General features: G+C 44.4%; 1 protein-coding gene across 4 annotated transcripts; it reads left to right on the forward strand.

Annotated features, from left to right (window-relative positions):
- Positions 1–413: 413 nt before the first annotated feature.
- traf7 (TNF receptor-associated factor 7) lies at positions 414–19,974 on the forward strand. Of its 4 annotated transcripts, none has more exons than XM_076266121.1 (21): positions 414–496; positions 2,840–3,011; positions 3,343–3,400; positions 4,812–4,900; positions 5,906–6,022; positions 6,317–6,409; positions 6,807–6,840; positions 7,171–7,354; positions 7,577–7,711; positions 8,294–8,511; positions 8,939–9,012; positions 9,198–9,246; positions 9,364–9,491; positions 9,731–9,813; positions 9,957–9,996; positions 10,172–10,288; positions 11,333–11,455; positions 14,969–15,088; positions 15,904–16,035; positions 16,514–16,633; positions 17,317–19,974. In XM_076266121.1, exons 2-21 carry the CDS (start codon positions 2,877–2,879, stop codon positions 17,329–17,331), a joined length of 2,064 nt encoding a protein of 687 aa, XP_076122236.1. In that variant the 5' UTR covers positions 414–496; positions 2,840–2,876; the 3' UTR covers positions 17,332–19,974. The 4 variants fall into 4 exon arrangements, with proteins under 4 accessions (XP_076122236.1, XP_076122237.1, XP_076122238.1 ...); XM_076266122.1 differs by lacking the exon at positions 414–496 and adding an exon at positions 545–959; XM_076266123.1 differs by lacking the exon at positions 414–496 and adding an exon at positions 1,784–2,134.
- The last annotated feature ends 1,052 nt before the right edge of the window (positions 19,975–21,026 follow it).

Raw genomic sequence — 21,026 nt, forward strand, 5'->3', positions numbered from 1 at the left:
GCTAGATACATTCCTAGTGATAGGAATTTTTATAAAATATCTGACAGGAATGTTCACAGGATCAGAAACATGCGACTAGCCTAGGCTAGCCTACTCCTCACATTCCCAACACGTTTATTCGATCACACCATCAAACACGTGCCTATGGCAGCCGCTTGGAGGAAGGTTATTCCTTGGATGAGAGAAGCAGCCACATCTGTGAACAATTACAGTGGAGAAAGATGTTGTGATGTTCACAGATTGCTCTTGGAATTCACCAATGAAAGTGTGCAAATTGGGCGGAATGTTGACAAACTAACCAATGATGGTTACATTTAAGGAACGCACCGAAATGATTTGTGGGGCTTTGTAGTCCAGTGTAAGATATTGTCCATTGACCAATATGGCGTCTAGACGTAGCGCACTACAACTCACAGAAGTCCGGGTTTGTTGTTTGAGGAGTGTGGTAGAGAGGAAGATGAGAATTTCATCTGCAGATTGTGGTGTAGCATCAATGGTGAGATTTTTTCCCCTCCATGATCGTTACCGATATTTCGATTTGCTATGATTTTACTGCAATGTAAAATTGGTTATTATGTTACGCCAAGTGTTTCAATACGGATTGCCCAATAATTGGGCTCTAAGCCGTTTGTGCAATTTATCTAGAGCTAGTTTGCGATAGCAGGGTAACGTTAACGTTAGCTTTATGGCAACGTGAACTACCATTAAGACAAACTAGCAGTGTGCCATTCTTACCGATTTGTACATTATAGTTTGTATGTAAAACAGACAGCAAAGACATCAAACATGATTGTTATACCGTAACAGTTAGAATGTCATCGTTATGCAAGCTTAGAAACGCATAGTGTAGTATTGTGTGATTCAGGAAGGATTCCTGTCACGCCATAGCTGCTAGTGACTTTTCATCATGTTCGTTGCGCCATCCCTTAATATCAATCAAGAGCCGTGCGGAGATAAAGGTAATACAAGTTGTTCTGTTATATGGTATTGTAGTCAACTATGGAGTTTATTTTCGCAGATGGCCGAATAGAGCATTGGCATTGTTTTTAGACCATGTAACGTCAGCCTGCTAGCTTGCTAGCTTGTCTTGGTATTTGTCAGGAACATGGCTAAGTTACACCAAGTTATTTACCCTACATTTAACGTTACTTACCCTACATTTAACTTAACTTAAACACTCGTAACTGAAGTGTCATATAACCTTGCCTCAGTCTGAAATAATATCACTTCGTATCATGCCACTATTTGATATAACGTTATTGTTTGGCAGTTTGTGTCATCTGGGATATATGTTTACTAGTTTGTTAGCCGAGGAGTCCTTGTTCTAATTAGTCTATCCAATTTTAGTGAATTGGTTAAGATTTACTGTTGTTGATTGTATTGGAACTTTAGGGATCGTTGGTATAGCCTACTTTTTACAGTCTTCTTTTGTTAAACACATTAGAGATGTAGGCCCTATACATGTTAGATGGATTTGCTCATGTCATGTACAGTGGTTTACCTCGGTAAAATGTCCCATCAGACCTCTAAGTCCTCCGCCCCCTACTGAAGCGTCTCTGACGGGAATTTGGACAAAAGTAATGACGTAGAAAAAGGATTACATTTCTTGAAGTCTCATTGGTTAAAAGAAACGGCTCCCCAAATGACCTGACCCGCATGCCTTTCTGTTTACATCATTTGGAAGGACTAGTAGAAGTAGATCCTGAACAACTTCAGAAAGAAGCCATCTAACGCGTTTTGTGATACGAAGTTGTTATTTTTATATTATTGTTGGGAAATTCCGACATTTTAAGTGCTTATTGTCGTTTGGGAAATTTAAAAGTCTTTTACAACTTACTTGAGGCCTTTTCAAGCAGTAGTTTAAGAACATGGTGAAGAATATTCTTATTGAGTTAGTATATTGGATGCCATATGCATTTTGGCTACCATTTTGTAAGAAAGTTGTGGGTTTGGCTATGTTAGGAAAGGGTGAGATTCTTCAGTTTTATATATCTACATGATCTTGTGGTACATTTCATGCTCAAGTAGTTTCTAGGTGTAGTTAGCCGTTTCATTCTCATTCTCGTAGGTTATGATTCAGGACACTGGAGTTCTTTTTGGGAAATCTCTCCGTAAAGAACAGCACAAACACCAGGTATCGTCTAAATGAAAATGGCTGGTTATGTACAGGATCTCTCAAAGGGCTCTTTGGTCACACAGTCAATTAAAGATTTCTTGTCTTAGCAGGTGTTTGTCAAGCCCATGGTCCTCATGAGAGTCATATATCAGCATTCCTTTGCAATTTCTTAAATACTCAAGACAGTTTATTTGGCGTAGAAAGTTTAATTACTGACTACATGGAGGACAAGTAATGTCAAGGATCTCACCCAAGAAGCAGAGACGTGCAGGGATTATTTAGATTTAATAGAGTATCAGTGGGGACATTTCCATCATCCTTATATGGAGTCTTCATTTGCTCCCTTGAAGTCTGCAACTTTACATATGGAAATGCATAACATAACATTTCACAGTAGAGTGTTGGTTTATATACATAAATGTCACATGCATTGTTATGTACATAGAATGTTGACTGATGTACACCGACAGAAGTGTGAAGAATCAATGAAAAAGTCCTCTCGACTTGAATCTGTGAAAACTAGTTAGGTAAAGTGTTTTTTAATGAATGATCAAATACTGTAATGAAATGCTGTCCACGCACAGGACATAGCAGGTAGCTCTTCCATGAGTTGTGTTGTGCCACCTGCTGAGTCAGGTAAGATGCTTTTCTCTGGGCCTGTGTTGGTACGTCAGAATGTTTGAGAGTCTGTCTTCCTGACCGTCTGTTTGGGTCATTCTCCAGGCTCCCAAAGCTCAGTTTCCCGAGGCCGCTCTGGATTATGAGCTTGAGTAAGTCGACGCGCTACAATCGATTGTCTGGAGGCGCTGCAGTAGTAGCAGCAGCAACAGCAGCTGCCACCATCGCCAACGCCAACGCCAACGCCAACATTTCCTCCGCCGACAACATCAACGGGGTAAGGAGGCCAAATCGCACCCACCTTTACTGCCTCCCTCTTGATCTTGTTGTGGTATTACTGAGTGTTTATAGTGGCAGTAAAAACCAATGGTTTCAGCTACCCAGAGGACAAAGTGTGTGCTTTGAGTAAATTGTAAACTGCTGTGGTCAAAGGTGTCTTCCTGCGCTGATGACTCAGTGTAATGCTTTGATAGTATAGAGTGAAACTACAAAGCAGCACTCTGGGGAGACGAAGAACCGCTTGCCATGAATTAAACTTAATTAGTTACCTTACCTCGTTGACTGTCCATGGAACTCAGTGAAAACTTTTCTGTTTTTATGCACAACAGAACAGAATGGAGGCTACTTTTGGCCCTACGTTTTCACCCGTTGCCCCGGTTGCAAAAGGTGAGTCCCCCCCCCTTCCGTGGTATTATACATAAACAATTCACTCATTCGCCCAGTCGGCCCATGGTTTCAAATGATTTGTGTCTGAGTCAGGGTTTCCGTTGTCTGGTAATTACCGGACATTGGCCGGAAAAAAAAATTAAATGTCCGACAAAATTAAATCTCTCCGGTCAAATTGTCCGATTGAAATTGGCTAATAATCCCGTCCCCTAATGCAATCTGAATTTGAGAATAAGCCTTAATATGTAAGCCTATATTATACGTCTTCTGGCTATGTTTTTAAATGAACAGGCTCTACCGTTTAAAAAGTAAGCTATTAAACAACACGCATAGCCTATGCTGCATTTCAAATAGGAAGCGCACGCTTAAAACGTCCATGTTAAACAACGAACAAATGAGTGAGGCGGTTCAAACATGGCCAGGCCCAGGCAGACTAGCCTTAAAAGTTATTTCAGAGGCCAGACGCGATGGATGATGATAAATTGGTAACGTCAAGTGTCGGGCGTATCTGTTGGAATTAGTGACATTGGACGTGGAGTTGCGGGGGGTGCGGCCGCTCCAAGACACTGTCATTCTCCGTGTACACTGGACATGCAAAGTGTTCTTTACCCAAAGCATACAGTAGGCCTATGTGTTCTCTGTCTATGATCTGCAGGGTTAGGGCCTCCTCGACGAGGCGATTAGGCCTACTGGTCCGTAGATAATTTCTGGCACAATTAAACGGTATCATTGAACCGCGGCCGAAAGAAAAAGAAACTAAACATTTCCCAGAATAGGAAACATTTCTTAATTTATTGTTATCAAATAAAGAGGCATAGCATTAGGGGGTAGTGGTGTGAGCGCTCATTCTTGTGTGTGCGCATCTGTGTAAGTTAAACAGTCACCACAGAAAATAAATCCTATTCTGAGTAGTATAGAGCAGTGGTTCTCAACCTTTTTTCAGTGATGTACCCCCTGTGAAATATTTTTTCAGCCAACATAATAGCATAAAAGGGCAATAGTTTAAAATGTAATAATTAAAACATGAAAAACAACATAGGATGATTATACTAGTCAAGTACCCAGTGAACAGCAGCACTCTGGTGATTCTTGGAACAGGGCACAGCTGGTGGCGGTCATGCAGTGCCGCCTGCCCTCTCGCCCAGGTCAGGGCACAGAGCGCAGATAGCGTGGTGAGCTCAGAGCCCAGAGGACCAGAGCAGGATCAGACGCATCCTGTCCGAGAGCACTTTGCCCGGTCTGGCACGGCCGGCGGCTGCACCTGACTTAAAGAGGATGTGTGCTTGCAGACCTTTAGGGAAGCTCTTCTCTCGGTGACACTGCCTGCCGTATGTTTTCGTTTCCTCACCCTGAAGCGATTCGGCAGAGGGTGTTAAAACATGCTGTCATCTGTGGTGCGCTTATTTTGCAGCGGAGACGTCCAACAATTACAAACAGCACCGCAGGACCCCCTCATCCTCCAGCACTTTGACGTACTCTCCCCGTGATGATGATGACATGGTAACCACCAGGCCACCGTGATGCCTTTTCATCTTTCTTTTTCTATCAGAGTATTCGTATTCTGTCCTCACCGAATTTATGCTAGCGTTACAGAATACCATTTACAATTATACAACTTTATGATTTAGAGGTTTGAAACTGTATAGTAATCTAAAATGTTCCCTTATTTAATCTGTTAGTATGCATAGTGTATGTTGGCAGTTTGTTTTGTCTCCCTTGTGTTGATTGGCCAATTCTGATCGGACAGCTCTCGGCTTGGCTAGCTCCTCCATAGCCGTTAGATCTGCTGAAGCATTAGGCTACTCTGATGTCTGACTGGCACACTGATCAGTGCTGCTGAGAGCTGGCTGGCTAGATGAGACAGGACCAACAGACTCGCGTTATTTGGGGACATTTCTTAAACCATCTGCAACTTTGCATCTGTCTGCCTAGTTTGTGTTTCATGTTTAATATATTACTGCAGACAAATTAATGGTTGGACGTTTCAGTGTCATACTCAATTAACTTCAAAGGCCGACACTGTAGAGAGTCTATCACATACAATAAGATGCTGGATAGTTAAATGAGGGACCTTCTTGGCCCTAATTTAAATGATGGGCAAAGTCTAACAAAGTCTAATAACTGTACAAAATCTTTTTTTTAGCATGAGCAAGACCGTAATCACGATGATTATAGGCCAGCTCAAAGCTTTCACACCACATAATGACTTTAGCTCAGGCATTAGACACTGTGCTCATTGACTGATTTTGCACTATACAGTATGTCTACTAGGGCCCTATGAAATATGTTGTGTATGTGAAAGATAATGATTCTGGGTAGTCTGTAGTGAAACCCAAGTAGTTTTGCACTGTTGAGGATGGCACTGGAGCGCAAACAGCGCTTGGTGACTTTATGAACGACAGCAGTGTCAGAGCAGCATTCTTGTGTAGTAAGACAACAGAGCAGCCCTGGTGCTGTTCTTGAGTGACCGAGCTAAGCTCTGCCCCCTCTCCCCCCCTCCTCCAGCCCCCCATCAGCACACCGCGGCGCTCCGACTCGGCCATCTCTGTCCGCTCCCTGCACTCCGAGTCCAACATGTCCCTCCGCTCCACCTTCTCCCTCCACGAGGAAGAGGAGGACACGGTGAGTCTCTGGCCAGCCGCCCACACTCCTGTAGACCTGCACTGTCTCTGTCCTTTATCATTCTTTCTCTCTCTCTTTCTGTTCTTTCTTTCTTTCGGTCTCTCTCTCTCTCTCTTGGTTTTTCTTTCTCTCTCTCTTTTGGTCTTTATCTCTCATTATTCTACTGTCTGTCTCTAACGTAGTGTTTTTAGCTGCCTTCGGTTCTCCACTCTCTTCTTTTTCATGTCTTTTTGTATCGTCTCTCCTCCTCTCTTTTCTAATTCATGTGTCCCCCTCTCTCCTTCCTTCCTCCAGGAGCCTCAGGTGTTTGCGGAGCAGCCTTCAGTGAAGCTGTGCTGCCAGCTGTGTTGTAGTGTTTTCAAGGACCCCGTCATCACCACCTGTGGGGTGAGTCAACAGTCAGCTGTTTGCACTCTTTTCTCCCTCCCTCTCTATCTGTCCCCCTCTCTATCTCTCTCTCTCTGTTGTCTCTCTCTCCCCGGGGGAGCGGGGTGGTCTTGTGGAAGCGACGCTTGTCATGCGTCTGGGATCGACGCCATCTATTGATTTCCTGTCAGTGCTGTGCTGGGAACGTTCGCCTCATTGACCCATTTACCGTGGCCGGTCCAACGCTGCAACTGCGACTGGAAATGAGCGCTCAATAGGAGCGCCAACTCTGAAAGGTTGCCTTTGCCATTTAACTAACACTCATGTGCCTCATTTTGTCTCTCTCTCTGTTTGTCTCTGTGTGGCCATCCCAATGTGATTCTTCACGACCCCATACCCCTCTCTTCTGGACCTACAGCACACCTTTTGCAGGAGGTGTGCCTTGACTTCAGGTACAATATTTACAATCAGCAACAACATCATGTTTTTTTCTCATATGTTAACATTCATTCATGTAGGATTACATATGTTATGCATATACGCAGTAGCAGTGGCTTGGTCAGGTGAATCCAGTGAATGGTGCATTGTGTCTCAATGACAACATACACGCAGGGCTTAGTCAGAGAGGATATGCACGTTTCCTCTTTCTGTTTTAACAGAAGTAGCCACAGGTTCCACCTCTGATATCTTCTCTCTTATAGCAGTCTGAGGTTTTAGTGGATGTTGTCATTTCAGAGTGTTGAAATTGCTCATTCTCTCTCTCTCTCTCTCTCTCTCTTCAGAGAAGTGTCCTGTGGACAACTCCAAGTTGACGGTGGTGGTGAACAACATTGCCGTGGCGGAGCAGATCGGCGAGCTCTTCATCCACTGCAAGTACGGATGTCGCCCGGCGACGTCCGGCAAGCCCGGTGCCTTTGAAGTGGACCCTCTAGGCTGTCCCTTCACCATCAAGCTCAGCACCAGGAAGTGAGTGTGCTAAAACCTTCCTGACTCAGCTGATTAGTGTGTGTGTGTGTGTGTGTGTGTGTATATGTGTGTGTGTGCCAGCTGCTGCAGCAGTTGCAGCATATGCTGCCTCCCTTCTATCGTGGAGTTCAGAAGCTTTTAGAGTTTGTTAGTTGTAGTGAACATGTTCTGGTGAATGCATCAGCGGAATGATGGCTTTGTTTTTGTTCTGCTCCATGGTAGGGAGCATGAGGTCAGCTGCGACTATCGGCCGGTGCGTTGCCCTAACAACCCCAGCTGCCCGCCACTGCTCACCATGAACCTGGAGGCTCACCTAAAGGAATGTGAGCACATCAAGTGCCCCCACTCCAAATATGGGTAAGAGTGCTACCATAGCAACCACACTGTACATTTTTATTTTTGTCTCTGCTTCAAGTAATCGCAGGCTGCTGTAGAGTATTGTGTTAAAGCAGTTTGTTTTGTGCCAACTGCCAAGCATTGTTGGACCACACACACCACACAACACACACTTTGTAATCACACATGGTTCCACAATCATGCTTTGATTTGGCTCTCTGACACAGCAGATTCCAATCCATGAATTTAATATCCAATATGGCTAGCATAAAACATGTTTGAGTAAATAGGTGGCAGTTGCAGAGGCCAGTGGTATTGATTCAGCCTGTAAGTTGGCACAGAATTTAGAATGGAACAGAACTTTGAATAGATTTGTTTATTGGACAAATAACAAACTGACGGAGTTCTCATTTGTCTCCTCATAGCGGTTTATAACTTCATTAATCTGGCTGCATCTGGGGTTTCATGGTGCTTTGAGTGTGCAGAGTCTGATGATGATTGATTGCAGGTCATTAAAAAGTTGGCCAGCGTAGCTGTTGATTAATAGTAGCCTCTCCCGTCTAATCACTAGCCTCTTCTCTGTGGTCCACAATCTCCATCTAGGTGCACCTTCATTGGAAACCAGGACACGTACGAGACCCACTTGGAGGTGTGCAAGTTTGAGGGCCTGAAAGAGTTCCTACAGCAGACAGACGACCGCTTCCACGAGATGCAGGTGACGCTGGCCCAGAAGGACCAGGACATCTCCTTCCTGCGCTCCATGCTGGGCAAGCTGTCTGAGAAGCTAGACCAGCTGGAGAAGAACCTGGAGCTCAAGTTTGGTGAGTGAGCTGATTAGCATTCTTCATTACATTACATTTAGCAGACCCTTTTTGACCAAAGCGACTTACATTATGTCAGCTATATTACAAGCGATTACAGTGTCCCCGGAGCAACCAGAGCCTTTCATGGTTCCGGCACGCTAGTCCAGCTCCTTAACCACTACACTACCACCGCGTGGTTACTAACGTTGCCATCATTATTCTCCAGTAGACGATTAGCATTCTTCATGGCTAACTTTATACCATCATTGTTATTTAGTATATGTAGTTTCTCTTTGCCGTAGAGTTTTCCACCCCTGCTCTTGACTCCGAAGTCATTGTGCGAACCCTGGAAGAGTAATTGAACTCAAAACTGTGACCACTTCCAAACTGAGCCAAGGGTTTATTTGCTCTGTTGATGCTGATAAGTCATGCTCTCTTCTGGCAGATGTTCTGGATGAGAACCAGAGTAAGCTGAGCGAGGACCTGATGGAGTTCCGCAGAGACGCCTCCATGCTCAACGTGAGTCCCAACTCTGCCACGCGCTGCCACTCGCCTTTATACTCACCTGGGACTCACAGCTGTGCTTTCATAATTGCTGTCCAGCTCTTCATTGATGGCAATGGGATGTGTGCTGAAATTTGCGGACCTGTTTGCTAGGGTTCCTCTGGATGATTGTTGGTTTGATTCTCTTTTGGCATATGCAGGATGAACTGTCACACATAAATGCCAGGTTGAACATGGGCATCCTAGGATGTAAGTACCACCCTCTCTCTCTCCACCTCACCACTGTGTATTGTCCACTCTTCTCTGAGACGAAGAGATCTTGAATGTCAATTTGCCAAATGCCATTTGTGCTTCCCTGTCCCACAGCCTATGACCCTCAGCAGATCTTCAAGTGTAAGGGCACGTTTGTGGGACATCAGGGCCCAGTCTGGTGTCTGTGTGTCTACTCCACGGGAGACCTACTCTTCAGCGGCTCCTCCGACAAAACCATCAAGGTAAATGCTGAGTCATGTTTATTTGTATGACATAAACATGAGTTGTACCAATGTGCTTGTCCAGGCAAATCAACAAAAGTAAAAGAATGATAAAATACAACAAAAATAACGCAACAATAGAGAGGAAAAATACAATAGTCTCTGTTGATGACTTTAGCCAAGTTCCTCACAATTCTCACTGCTTCCTTCCTCCCTCTCTCCTTCTCCCCCCTCTCTCCCTCTGTGGTTGTTGTTGTCAGGTTTGGGACACCTGCACCACATACAAGTGCCAGAAGACTCTGGAGGGTCACGATGGCATTGTGTTGGCATTGTGCATTCAGGGGTAGGTGGTGGACGAATAAACACTTTCTCTGTGTAACCCCCCCCCCCCCACCCCTATCCTTGGCTGGACAATAGACCCCAGTTTTCCATGGTGCTATCTATGAGTCACACTCATCTTGTTTTCTCTCTCTCACTCTGACACAGGAACCGTCTCTACAGCGGCTCGGCAGACTGCACCATCATTGTAAGAGCAGCAGAACTCTCACTCTGTTTAACACACACACACACACATGATCCTTTTTAGTAGCCATGTACTGTGTCACTCTCATTGGTGTTGTTCCTCTCTCTCTCTCTCTCTCTCTCTCTCTCTCTCTCTCTCTCTCTCTCTCTCTCTCTCTCTCTCTCTTTCTCTCTGTTAGGTTTGGGACATTCAGACGCTACAGAAAGTAAACACCATTCGGGCTCATGACAACCCTGTCTGCACGTTGGTTTCCTCGCACAACATGCTCTTCAGTGGCTCCCTCAAGGCCATTAAGGTTAGCAACAGCGCGTGCTGGCTACACCTAGGCTCAGTGCTCAGTGTGGGTCGTCATTGTTTTGGCACCGGTGATTTGGAACCCACAAAGTAATTACATTGTCTGTGCCCAAGAAGGTTGTGTTTTTATGAGGGATTGTTGCAGCAAGGAGAAGTCAGACATTTTACAGTTTCTCTGCAAGCAGGAACAGTCTACCTGGAGATTAGTGCCAGTTGAGTTCCTGTAACTAATTAGATGAAGTCACTCTAGCACAAAATTTGCTGTAGGATGATGGTGGAAATATGGCTGTAATGCTCTATTGGGGGGAGTAGTACTTTTTCTTGTCTTTTCTTTCTCTCTCTCTCTCTCTCTCTCTCTCTCTCTCTCTCTCTCTCTCTCTCTCTCTCTCTCTGTGGGGTTTGAAATTTAATTTAGCGGTTGCTGAATGTTGCGCCACCTCACAGCACATGCTGTGCTCCTTGTCGCCATGACGATGGTGAGTGGAATGGGAGGAGGGGTGCTGTCAGCGGTGATCTCATCTCAGAGGGACTTTCCTGCTGACTCCGAACTCAGTGTTGCACCACTTTCTTATCTCACTGTTGGCCTTCACTGGAAGCATATTCCACCCCCAACTCACCCGTGTGTGTGTGTGTGTCTGTGTGTGTCTGTGTGTGTGTGTGTGTGTGTGTGTGTGTGTGTGTGTGTGTGTGTGTGTGTGTGTGTGTGTGTGTGTGTGTGTGTGTGTGTGTGCGCTGAACTCAATCTGAAAGTGTTTTTCTCTCTGTTTGAGGGGTAATGTGGCCACAGGACTCAAACTGAAAGTGTCCCCACATGTCTGACATTCAGATATGGACATCATGGGTGTGCAATATAGTGGGGACAGAACTCAGAACTCTGAAAGTGTTTTTTTCTCTCTCTCTCTCTCTTTCTCTCTCTCTCTGTCCCCCCCCCCCCCCTCTCTCTCTCTCTCTCTCTGTCCCCCCCCCCTCTCTCTCTCTCTCTCTCTCTCTCTCTCTCTCTCTCTCTCTCTCTCTCTCTCTCTCTCTCTCTCTCTGTGTGACTCAGGTGTGGGATATAGTGGGGACGGAGCTGAAGCTGAAGAAGGAGCTGACTGGCTTGAATCACTGGGTGAGGGCTCTGGTGGCCTCCCAGAACCATCTCTACAGCGGATCCTACCAGACCATCAAGGTCAGAACCTTAACCACGCCACGCCACGCCACGCCACACCACACCACACCACGCCATGCCATGCCATGCCACGCCACGCCACGCCACGCCACACCACACCACACCACGCCACGCCACGCCACACCACGCCACACCACGCCACGCCACGCCACGCCACGCCACACCCCGTTACAGAGGCAGATGCAGAATGAATACAAATCTCTTCTGTCATGTCTGTTTGCATAGTTGGGGATCATTTCTTAAAATGGGACTATAATGGGTTGTGAGAATGGGAGCTGGTCCTGGAAAGAGAAGAGTCTCTTTCTTTCTGGGTGGTCATGAAGCGAACAGGCAGGAGAGCGAAGGGAAGGGAGTGTCCGTGGATGACTGGGGGAGGGGTGGACACAGAGGCCCCCCTCTTGTCATCTCAAGTTGTCTAATTAAGGCCCCTGGGACAAGGAGACAGGAAGCAGAACGCTACTGCCTCTGCCAGCATCAATGTGTGTGTGTGTGTGTGTGTGTGTGTGTGTGTGTGTGTGTGCGCTTGCATGTTTGTGTGTGTTTTAGTGAATGTGCGTGTGTGTATGCCAATGTGTCCTTGTTTGTGTGTGAGAGAGAGAGAGAGAGAGAGAATGGCTTTCATCTTCATTCCACTGTTGAACAGAGAAAGGGAGGGAGAGCGCGAGAGAAGGACAGGCGGACACAGTTTTTATTATCTCCTTAGCCTCCCTTACACACGCACACACACATTCATACTCCCGCATGCACGCACTCACATTTTCCCCTTGTACATTCCTTGGTGTGTTTTAAGGGGCGGGACATACATGTAAACTCTCTACATTCTCTCCACTGGCAGAGGAGTGCTGCGCTACTGCACTGTTGCCATGGAGATGGAGTTGATGGCTTACAGCTGTGGCTCTGCAGCTCTTAGACATTTTTAGTCTGTCCTTGCACAGCTGATAAGACCACATAGCTGTGTGTGTGTGTGTGTGAGAGAGAGAGAGAGAGGGTGTGTTAGGCCCCGCTCAAGCAGAGCTCTCTTCATAATGGTTAGCAAACACTGGACTGTGTTTACATTCACAGTTTACATTTTAACATCACACACTGTCGTGCCAGGCTGTGCTTATCCTGCAATACATATCTCCACCTCCCCAGTAAGAATGATGGTGCCTGTCAAAGTGGAGGCATACAGTTATGAAACGCCTCTTACTGCCAGTTAGAGAAAGCACACTCACAAGCGGATTGTGTTGCATGGCTTTTTTTCCTTTGCCTATATACAGTACCCTCCAGAATTATTGGCACCTCTGCTAAAGTTGGGGGCGGCCGTGGCCCACTGGTTAGCGCTTCGGACTTGTATCCGGAGGGTTGCTGGTTCGAACACCGACCAGTAGGAACGGCTGAAGTGCCCTTGAGCAAGGCACCTAACCCCTCACTGCTCCCCAAACGCGACGCTCACTGCGCCGGGATTAGTGTGTGCTTCACCTCACTGTGTGCTGAGTGTGTTTCACTAATTCACGGATTGGGATAAATGCAGAGACCAAATTTCCCTCACGGGATCAAAAAAGTATTTATACTTATACTTACTGAAGTGGTTAAAAACCGGTATAAAAAAATAATCTGTTGGTGATTTATTGAAAAAAATTAGGAAAATCCAACCTTGAAGGGAAGCAAATTTATTTTGAGAAAAAGGAAAATCTCATAAAGAAATAAATATTTTTTAACTAAAACACGTTGCTCACAATTAATGGCACCCCTTAAAAAATATTATAAACAAAACCCAAATCTAAACCCAATCTAATTTCAACTTATTTAGGTTAATCAGAGTGTCTGTGAACTTTCAGAAGTAGTTCATGACTTTCTTTTTCACTATGGTATGAAAATAAAGTCACACAGAGGCTAAATCCTCTAGTCATTTTTCAACATCGGAAAGACAAGAGAATACACTAAATTTAAATAAAAAAGAAAATGTGTTGACATTTGTCAGTCAGAGAATGTCTATGACAACTTGGTACTTTGAAAATTCCTATATTTACAGTTAAAAAAATTATTAAAAAGGTTTCTAATCATCTGGAAATGTGACATATGCTTGGATAAAGACCCATGGTTATCTTGCCCCCACGTACAGTATGGAGGATGATAAGATAGGCAAAACATTCCATAAGAACCACTGTTGGAGAGTTAGACAAAGGTATCATCTTGGGGTCACCTAGTCCCCAAAAAAATCTTCAAAAGTGGCCTCACTGCTAATAGATTATTTAGAGGGCATGCCAGGTAAAAGCCTGTCCAGTTATTTAGTCAATGTAAACAGCAGGAGTTACTGAATGGTACAGTGACTTTGTCTGGTCTATTGTCAGATTAAAATGAAAATTGCGCTCTTTGGCTAGAAATACTTTAGGTGTGTTTGGCATACATAGAAGAATGGCTATACTGAAAAGAACCCCATGCCTAATGAGAATTATGGTGGAGGGGTTGTGCTATTGTGGGGCTGTTTTTATTCCCAAAGGCCTTGGGAACCTAATTAAGGTGCATGGTTTCATCAATACCAAGAAAAACATTTTCAAAGGAAATCTGTCAATCTTTGCCAAGACACCAAAATTTGGTCATGATTGGATCATTCATCAGGTCAATGAACCAAAACAAATGTCCAGATCAAAACAAATATGGTTTGCTGAACAGTTAGAAAACAGGTTAGAAAACAGTGGGATGAGTCAAAGAGGAGAAAGCACAAGTGTAGACCTAGGAATCTGGACAATCTGGGGAGTTTTTGTAAAGACAAACGGTCTTAAATCCCTTGCTTTGTATTCTCTAACTTTATGGGGTGTCATATGAGAATATTACAAGCTATTTTATTGGCAAAGGGAGGCTTAAGAAGGTATTACAAGCAGGGGTGCCAATAATTCAAGGTTGTATTTTCCCTATTTTTTTTTCATTGTGAGATTACAATAAATCACCAACAGATTATGTTTTATACCGGTTTTTAGTCAACTTTAGCAGAGGTGCCAATAATTCTGGAGGGTACTGTACATACATGAACATGTAAGAGGGCTAGGATTTCATATTTACTTTCATTTGAGTTTTTACAGTGTAGTTGGTATAAATATATGTATCGTGCTTTTTAGTCTTTACCATGTTTGTAGTGGCATAATGAAGCCTAGGGCGACACCTCGATGTTGACATACTGACTAGTCTTATTAACTTGGAATAAACTGTCTTAGGGCTGTAAAAAGCTACTCTACTCTAGACACTGTAGACTGAGATATTACATGTAAAATACAACATGCTCTTTTATCTAAAAAAAAAATTATTTAAAAAATACAATTGAACTTGCAGAACCTTTCATAATGGGAACAGGACAATACATTCCCACAAGAGATTGCACAGATTGTCTACATGTTTGATGCCTCTGCTGCAGTTGTGAGTGTGCCTAACTAATCTGGCCACTGGAGCGTGCAGTCGCATGAGGCCTGTCTCAGATCTGTGTGTTCTGACACCGTGAGGTCCCCCCCCCCCCCCCCCTTCCTGTCCATCCTCCAGATCTGGGACATTCGCTCCCTGGAGTGTGTCCACGTCCTGCAGACGTCAGGAGGCAGTGTCTACTCCATCGCCGTTACCAATCACCACATTGTGTGTGGCACCTACGAGAACCTCATCCACGTAAGGGACATTTTTGAAATTTTTATATTTTATGCAGTTATCCAGAGCAACATTTTGGAGACCAACTGCAGGGACAGCCACCCCTCTAGCAACTTGGGCTTAAGTGCCTTGCTCAGAATTCCCTGTTATGCCACCCTGTTATGCCACCAGTCATTTCTTAAAATTAAAGTTTTCATAGTCTTCTGTGGAAACATCAAATATATGTTCATGAATAAATGCATTCTTGGTCTTTATCAGATGGATTGAGAGTAATGGTTCTTCCTTGTAAACACAATTTTCTTGTTTAGAGTCCACATCCTTGGTCATAAGGCCTTATAGAACTCTAGACTCGATGAACCCTTTTAAGACCAGCAATATTGAGTTAGCCTATAAATGATCTTGCTGGACCTTTTTTCTGGCAATGGATTCTTTGTTCTTCTATATACACTCTGAGTAATTTAACAAGATCGTTTGCAACTAGTGAACCTTTGCAGCACGGCCTGTTTGGCTTCACTTGATTCAAACCTGTGTAGCGGCAGCCTCATTAGCCAATGACTCATATATCTAAATGCGTTGGCCCATAAGTACATTGAGCTGGACACTTGCCTAATGCTCCTGTTACATAATGTCTCTCCTCCTCTTGTTTGCTCTTTCTCTCTCTTTCTCTCTCTCTCTCCCTCTCTTCTCTTCCTCTCCTCTCTCTCTCTCCCTCCCTCCCTTCCTCTTCTCTTTCTCTCTCCCTTCCTTCCTCTCTTCTTTCTCTCCCCTCTCTCTCTCTCTCTCTCTCTCTCTCTCTCTCTCTCTCTCTCTCTCTCTCTCTCTCTGTTATTGTCTAGGTATGGGACATCGAGTCCAAGGAGCAGGTGCGGACGCTGACAGGCCACGTGGGTACGGTGTACGCCCTGGCCGTCATCTCTACACCAGACCAGACCAAAGTGTTCAGTGCCTCTTACGACCGCTCCCTCAGGGTCAGTGAGCTCCGGAGCCCCCCCCCTTGACTGTCACTCACACACACACACACACCAGACCAGACCAATGTGTTCAGTGTATCTTACGACCGCTCCCTCAGGGTCAGTAAGCTCCAGAGCTACTTCTCTGACCATCACGCACACACACGCACACACATACAGTCTTGGCACTAGGATAGAGGCTTGCGGAGTCATTACCCCACTCATGATTGTGCTCACTGAGCGTGGTGGCCCATAATGTCACCACTAATGGGATCGGTCCAAGGGGCAGCTACTAGAAATGGGACTGGAAATACAAGCATAAATAGTGCACTGATACAACATGGAGGCTATAATTATTCACTGTCTGTTTTCTTTGCTGTGATTAACTTTTGTGTGTGTGTGTGTTTTTGTGTGTGTGTTTGTGTGTGTGTTTTTGTGTGTGTGTGTGTGTGTCCGTCCTGCCTGTCTGCCTGTCTGTCTGTCTGTCTGTCTGTAGGTGTGGAGCATGGACAACATGATCTGCACTCAGACACTGCTGAGGCACCAGGGCAGCGTGACTGCGTTGGCCGTGTCCAGAGGACGCCTCTTCTCAGGCGCTGTGGACAGTACGGTTAAGGTAAGACCCCAGCTCACCAGTAGGGAGCGCTACGAAGAGGTTCACGGTAGTCTATGTAAATGTGAAAACAAGACACCAGGGCAGAGAGAGAATCAAACAGCTCTCACATGGAAGAGAGAGAAAGAGAGAGAGCAAAGAAAGACCATTTTTGAAAATGACCATGCCAGTTTCTCCTTTGCCTAAATGGTGGCTAGATTCGGAGTGAAATTTAACCCTCTAGCTAACATGCCAGTGTGTCAGGTCAAAGTGAAGCCAATGGATGCATTAGATCGTCGAGTTTATCGAGTTTATACCGTGGTCTTCATCCTTGCTCTACCTGAGCTTACTACAGCCTCTGAAAGTGAATGAGGCTCAATAGCAGTCACCTGCAATTAATTGGCGGTAATTAAAAAAAAAAAAATATATATATTTTTCAAATTAATGTTGAAGATTAATTCAGTAATTTAGACAGCACTAGTTCTAACACATATTTGTTTCAAACTTTCATTAAACCAGTAGCACAGCTCTTTAGCCAGGTAGATCAAGTGCACAGGCAGGACAGGGCAGGACTTATTTGACTTTCTGAAGCCAGAATTACAATGACACGTTGACATGCTGATCGATTTAACTCTAATCTCAGGTTGAAGCCATGGGCAAGTCATGGTCAAGCCAGGTTGAACACCTCCATTCTCTTGTCTTCTCAGGTGTGGACTTGCTAAAGGAGGCCCAGATATTGCTGTATCATGAATGGTTACCAGCAGACAACGGTTCATGTATCTTCAGTCCTGAGCCGAAGTTTTCAAAGTAAACTCCAAAACACACTTTCGATGTACTCTGTTGACGTACAGTGTGATTTTACAGTGACATTTCAGAGAAGACGCAGTTTTTTTTCTGAGCAGGTTTTTAAAAAACACAAAAAAAAACACACCTCCGGGATTCTTCTGATCCCGAGATGAACTTGAACCTGTGGTCCTTTTTGAATGCCAAAAGGATTTCCGTAGGCCGCAGAGGATCATGGGAAGTCTGATTTGTGTTTTTATCGTGGGTACAGCTGAAATGAAGCTGGACTGTTTGCCTTAATCGCATGTTCTGTCAGTGGGCTCTGGGATCGGACTCCACTTTGTCACCAAAACGTCTTTTTAATTAAGGATCGACGCCACACCGGAATCATGTCATGTCATAACAATTGTGTTTTTAATGCTTGTAAATAAGTCCTTACTTTTTTTGCTCATGGAAAGAGACATGAATTTTAACCTGGACCTTAAGGAAGAGAGACAGGAAGGGTGAATGACCCTGAGAGACCAAGAAAGCATGGCTTTCAGATGAGTGCTGATCTTTGCAGTGTTCTGCACCTACTGTATGGCTGTACTTCTGTAGGTGTTGGGGGTGGGGTGGGGGATGAGGGCAGAGTCCAGTGCCTGTTCATCATTTGCGGTTGCCATGGCAGTATTCTTCTCAGCCAATCAGTGCTGTGCAGTGCAGTGCTGTGCGGTACTGCTACTGACTTGTGATGTGGGTACTGGCTGTGTGATCTGAAATGCAGTTTTGTTTTATTTGTTTATTTTTGATTCATGTGTGCCTGCAACCAACACACTCCCAGTTACCATTTCCCCCTTGACTGTTCCACAATTACTCACACACACACATACACACACACACACACATATACACTCCGCCCCCTCCCTTTTTGCACCGGTGCACCTAAAGACTTTTTTGCGCTTTGAAACACTTGAAACACTTTGATCACCAGGGGTGGGAACCTGATGCCTCTGGAGTCAGAAGTGGACACTCTATTCAATTTGGCCACTCTATGACAATTCAGCTCTGGACTATATCAAAATATCAGTTGGCTTTGTTTGCTTTGATAAGTTGTAAGATAAAACATCAAGCAGCGTAAAATAAATCACTATCAGAATCTAGAAAAGGGAAAATAATTTGTCACCCAAGTAAGGTACATCGTCTAATGAAAATAAATTGATTGAATTTAGTTATTAACAATTTTCCACATAATGTACTGTAACACTAAAGAGAGGTATTGCACCATGTGTATGGGCCAACTCCCCCTTGTGATCACTGTGTCTGGCTTTCTCCACATGCTAGTATACACCGCTAATGTCTTTTGTGTTTTAGTTCCGAGTGCCAGATAAGCATCTTAAAAGCTTGAGTGCCATTTCTGCTTCTCGGGGGAAGGCCACGCTACTGCTGCTGCTACTGCTTTCTTTGAATTCAGCCTTTAAGAACTCGTTTTTTCCCAAGTGCGTTCACTGCATAACCGCCTTTTTCATCACAATACACACACACACACACACACACACACACGTAGATGTATATATTGATGTATATGGTATTATGCAGTATTTCCATGTCAAAGGTTCTATGGCTTTGCTCACTCTGCACCAGACCGTGTGCCCTCAGTTCTGTCTTGGTTTGCCCAAACGGGCAGTGCTGCCAGGCTAGGCGCCTTTTTTTTTTGTTGTCCCAGAAATGCCATGTGTCTGTCCGCTGTAAATCATCAGTATGCAAACCTTTAAGAAAGTTGCAGCAGTAAGGGTTTTGCGGGGGTGGGGGGGGGGGGGACAACTTGTACAGCGCAGCCTGTTGTCAGAGCAGTGTGTGTGTGTGTGTGTGTGTGTGTGTGTAAAATCTCATCAAGCCTCATTGTCAGCTCTGAATTGGCGTCAGATTGCTTTTAATGTAGCGAGAGAGAACGCCATGTTCTCTGTTCAGGAGGTTTGCAGTGCTGAGGCAACACGTACACGTGAGGTGGACATGGAGCACCAGGCACCCTTGGGCCTAATGGCAGGGCTGTAGCAGCGGCCTGATGCTGTGATCTATCTAGTGGTGGTGGTGGAGGGTTCGATCCTCCGACCCAGGCCCTTCCAGATGCCTGAGGCATGACACCAAAGTCTGGGAAGCTCTCGACCAGGCGCAGTGGGGGTTGGTTGGTTGGATAGATGGATGGGGATTGGCTTGGCGCTGGGGCAGGGTGAGCAGCACAGCCTTGTATGGGAATGTTGCAAAGTGTACTTGCTCTTGCTGTGCCAATGATGCGATCCAGCCAGGTTCCTTTCTCAGGCCTTGAGCACCACCAGCTCAGTCGGATGGCTCCAGCAGCCTCCTCAGCCCACCCCACTCAGAGGACGGATGGGTGGGGGTGAGTGTGCTGTGGAGTGGGGAAGGGTGGGAGACCTGCTGGGGCTCAGGGTTGGGTTTTCTCTTCTTTAACCACCAGGAAAGAAAAAAAAATAAAACAAAAGCAGAACATCACTTGTGTAAAGAAATATGACAAGAAAATCAAAACAAATTTGAAAATAAAATCATGCAAGCCTGATTTTACCATTAAAGCATTATACGTTTTTGAAGTGGTGACCTGTGGTTATTTTGACTGCATTTGTTTTCTAAATGGGTTTGTCTTGTCACCTCCCACCCAAGTAGAATAAAATACAACTTGGAAGCCATATAGCTTGCCATTGTGAGCAAACCAGCACCCCCTAGTGTACCAACAAAGCATTGATTTGTATATCAAATTTAGAGAACACCATTGTAGGCACCACACAGGAAATAGGGCAGTTACGTTGAGGCTGTAATTTACTTGCTTAATACTGAATAAAAACAAGCCGACAACAAGCAACTGCTGAGCTGTTAGACTTGATGGAAAAACAACTTTTTAGAAGACAGCTTTTTATGTCTGTAGGGATCTTTATACTATAAACAGGCTTGTACACAATTCAGAATTGAATTGAGAATGACTCATAAATTCCAATTCAATTCTTGAATTTGAATTGAATTTGAATTAAGGTCAAAAACAGGATGTAGAATTACTATTCGAATTTGAATTTAAGGAAAAAGAATTAAAATTCAATGAAATTCGAAGAAATTCATATACATAATTTAAGGGTAGTGTTTAATCAATGAAGCTTCACAGTATATGTCTGATATGATTGCATTAAACACACAACGTTTAACTTAAAACAGTAAGAAATTACATTTCCACACTGTAAAACATAATAGTTTTACTTACTTAAAATGTTCTAGTAGAATTCAGGTTTTGTCTTTTGAGATTACTTGCGTAAAATCAGTGTTACTTAATTTTGAGGTAGAAAAGTAAACATGCAAACTTATTGTCCTTGCAATTGCCATTCCAGATTTGTCTGTAATGTCAAGTTGTGCAAACAGGTTAACTTAGTGTAGTGAACTTACAGTACACAGAATTGCTATTTCAACTAACTTGGTCATTACAATTACAAGTAAAGTATACTGCATGTTTATTAAACACAACAGGTGTATTGAAGTTGTGCTAACTAATGTCACAATTCAGGTAACTGATATGACAAAATTGCATTTCCAGAATGCCACAGGCCTGGCCTACATATTGTTAAAGGGATCACATATTAATCTTTACTGAAATTCAATC

The sequence above is a fragment of the Alosa pseudoharengus genome, unplaced genomic scaffold (genome assembly GCF_046254945.1).
Source record: "Alosa pseudoharengus isolate Yale_2024_CS ecotype anadromous, Long Island Sound unplaced genomic scaffold, YU_APseudo_1.1 YU_APseudo_1.1_scf_4, whole genome shotgun sequence".
Lineage (NCBI taxonomy): Eukaryota > Metazoa > Chordata > Actinopteri > Clupeiformes > Clupeidae > Alosa > Alosa pseudoharengus.

Bases quoted from the DNA above. Each gene is read 5' to 3' on its own strand.
- traf7 (XM_076266121.1), top strand. From the start codon at position 2,877: ATGAGCTTGAGTAAGTCGACGCGCTACAATCGATTGTCTGGAGGCGCT. The intron at 6,410-6,806 runs GTGAGTCAACAG...CTGGACCTACAG, and splicing joins CCGTCATCACCACCTGTGGG to CACACCTTTTGCAGGAGGTG. The intron at 10,289-11,332 runs GTTAGCAACAGC...TGTGTGACTCAG, and splicing joins GCTCCCTCAAGGCCATTAAG to GTGTGGGATATAGTGGGGAC.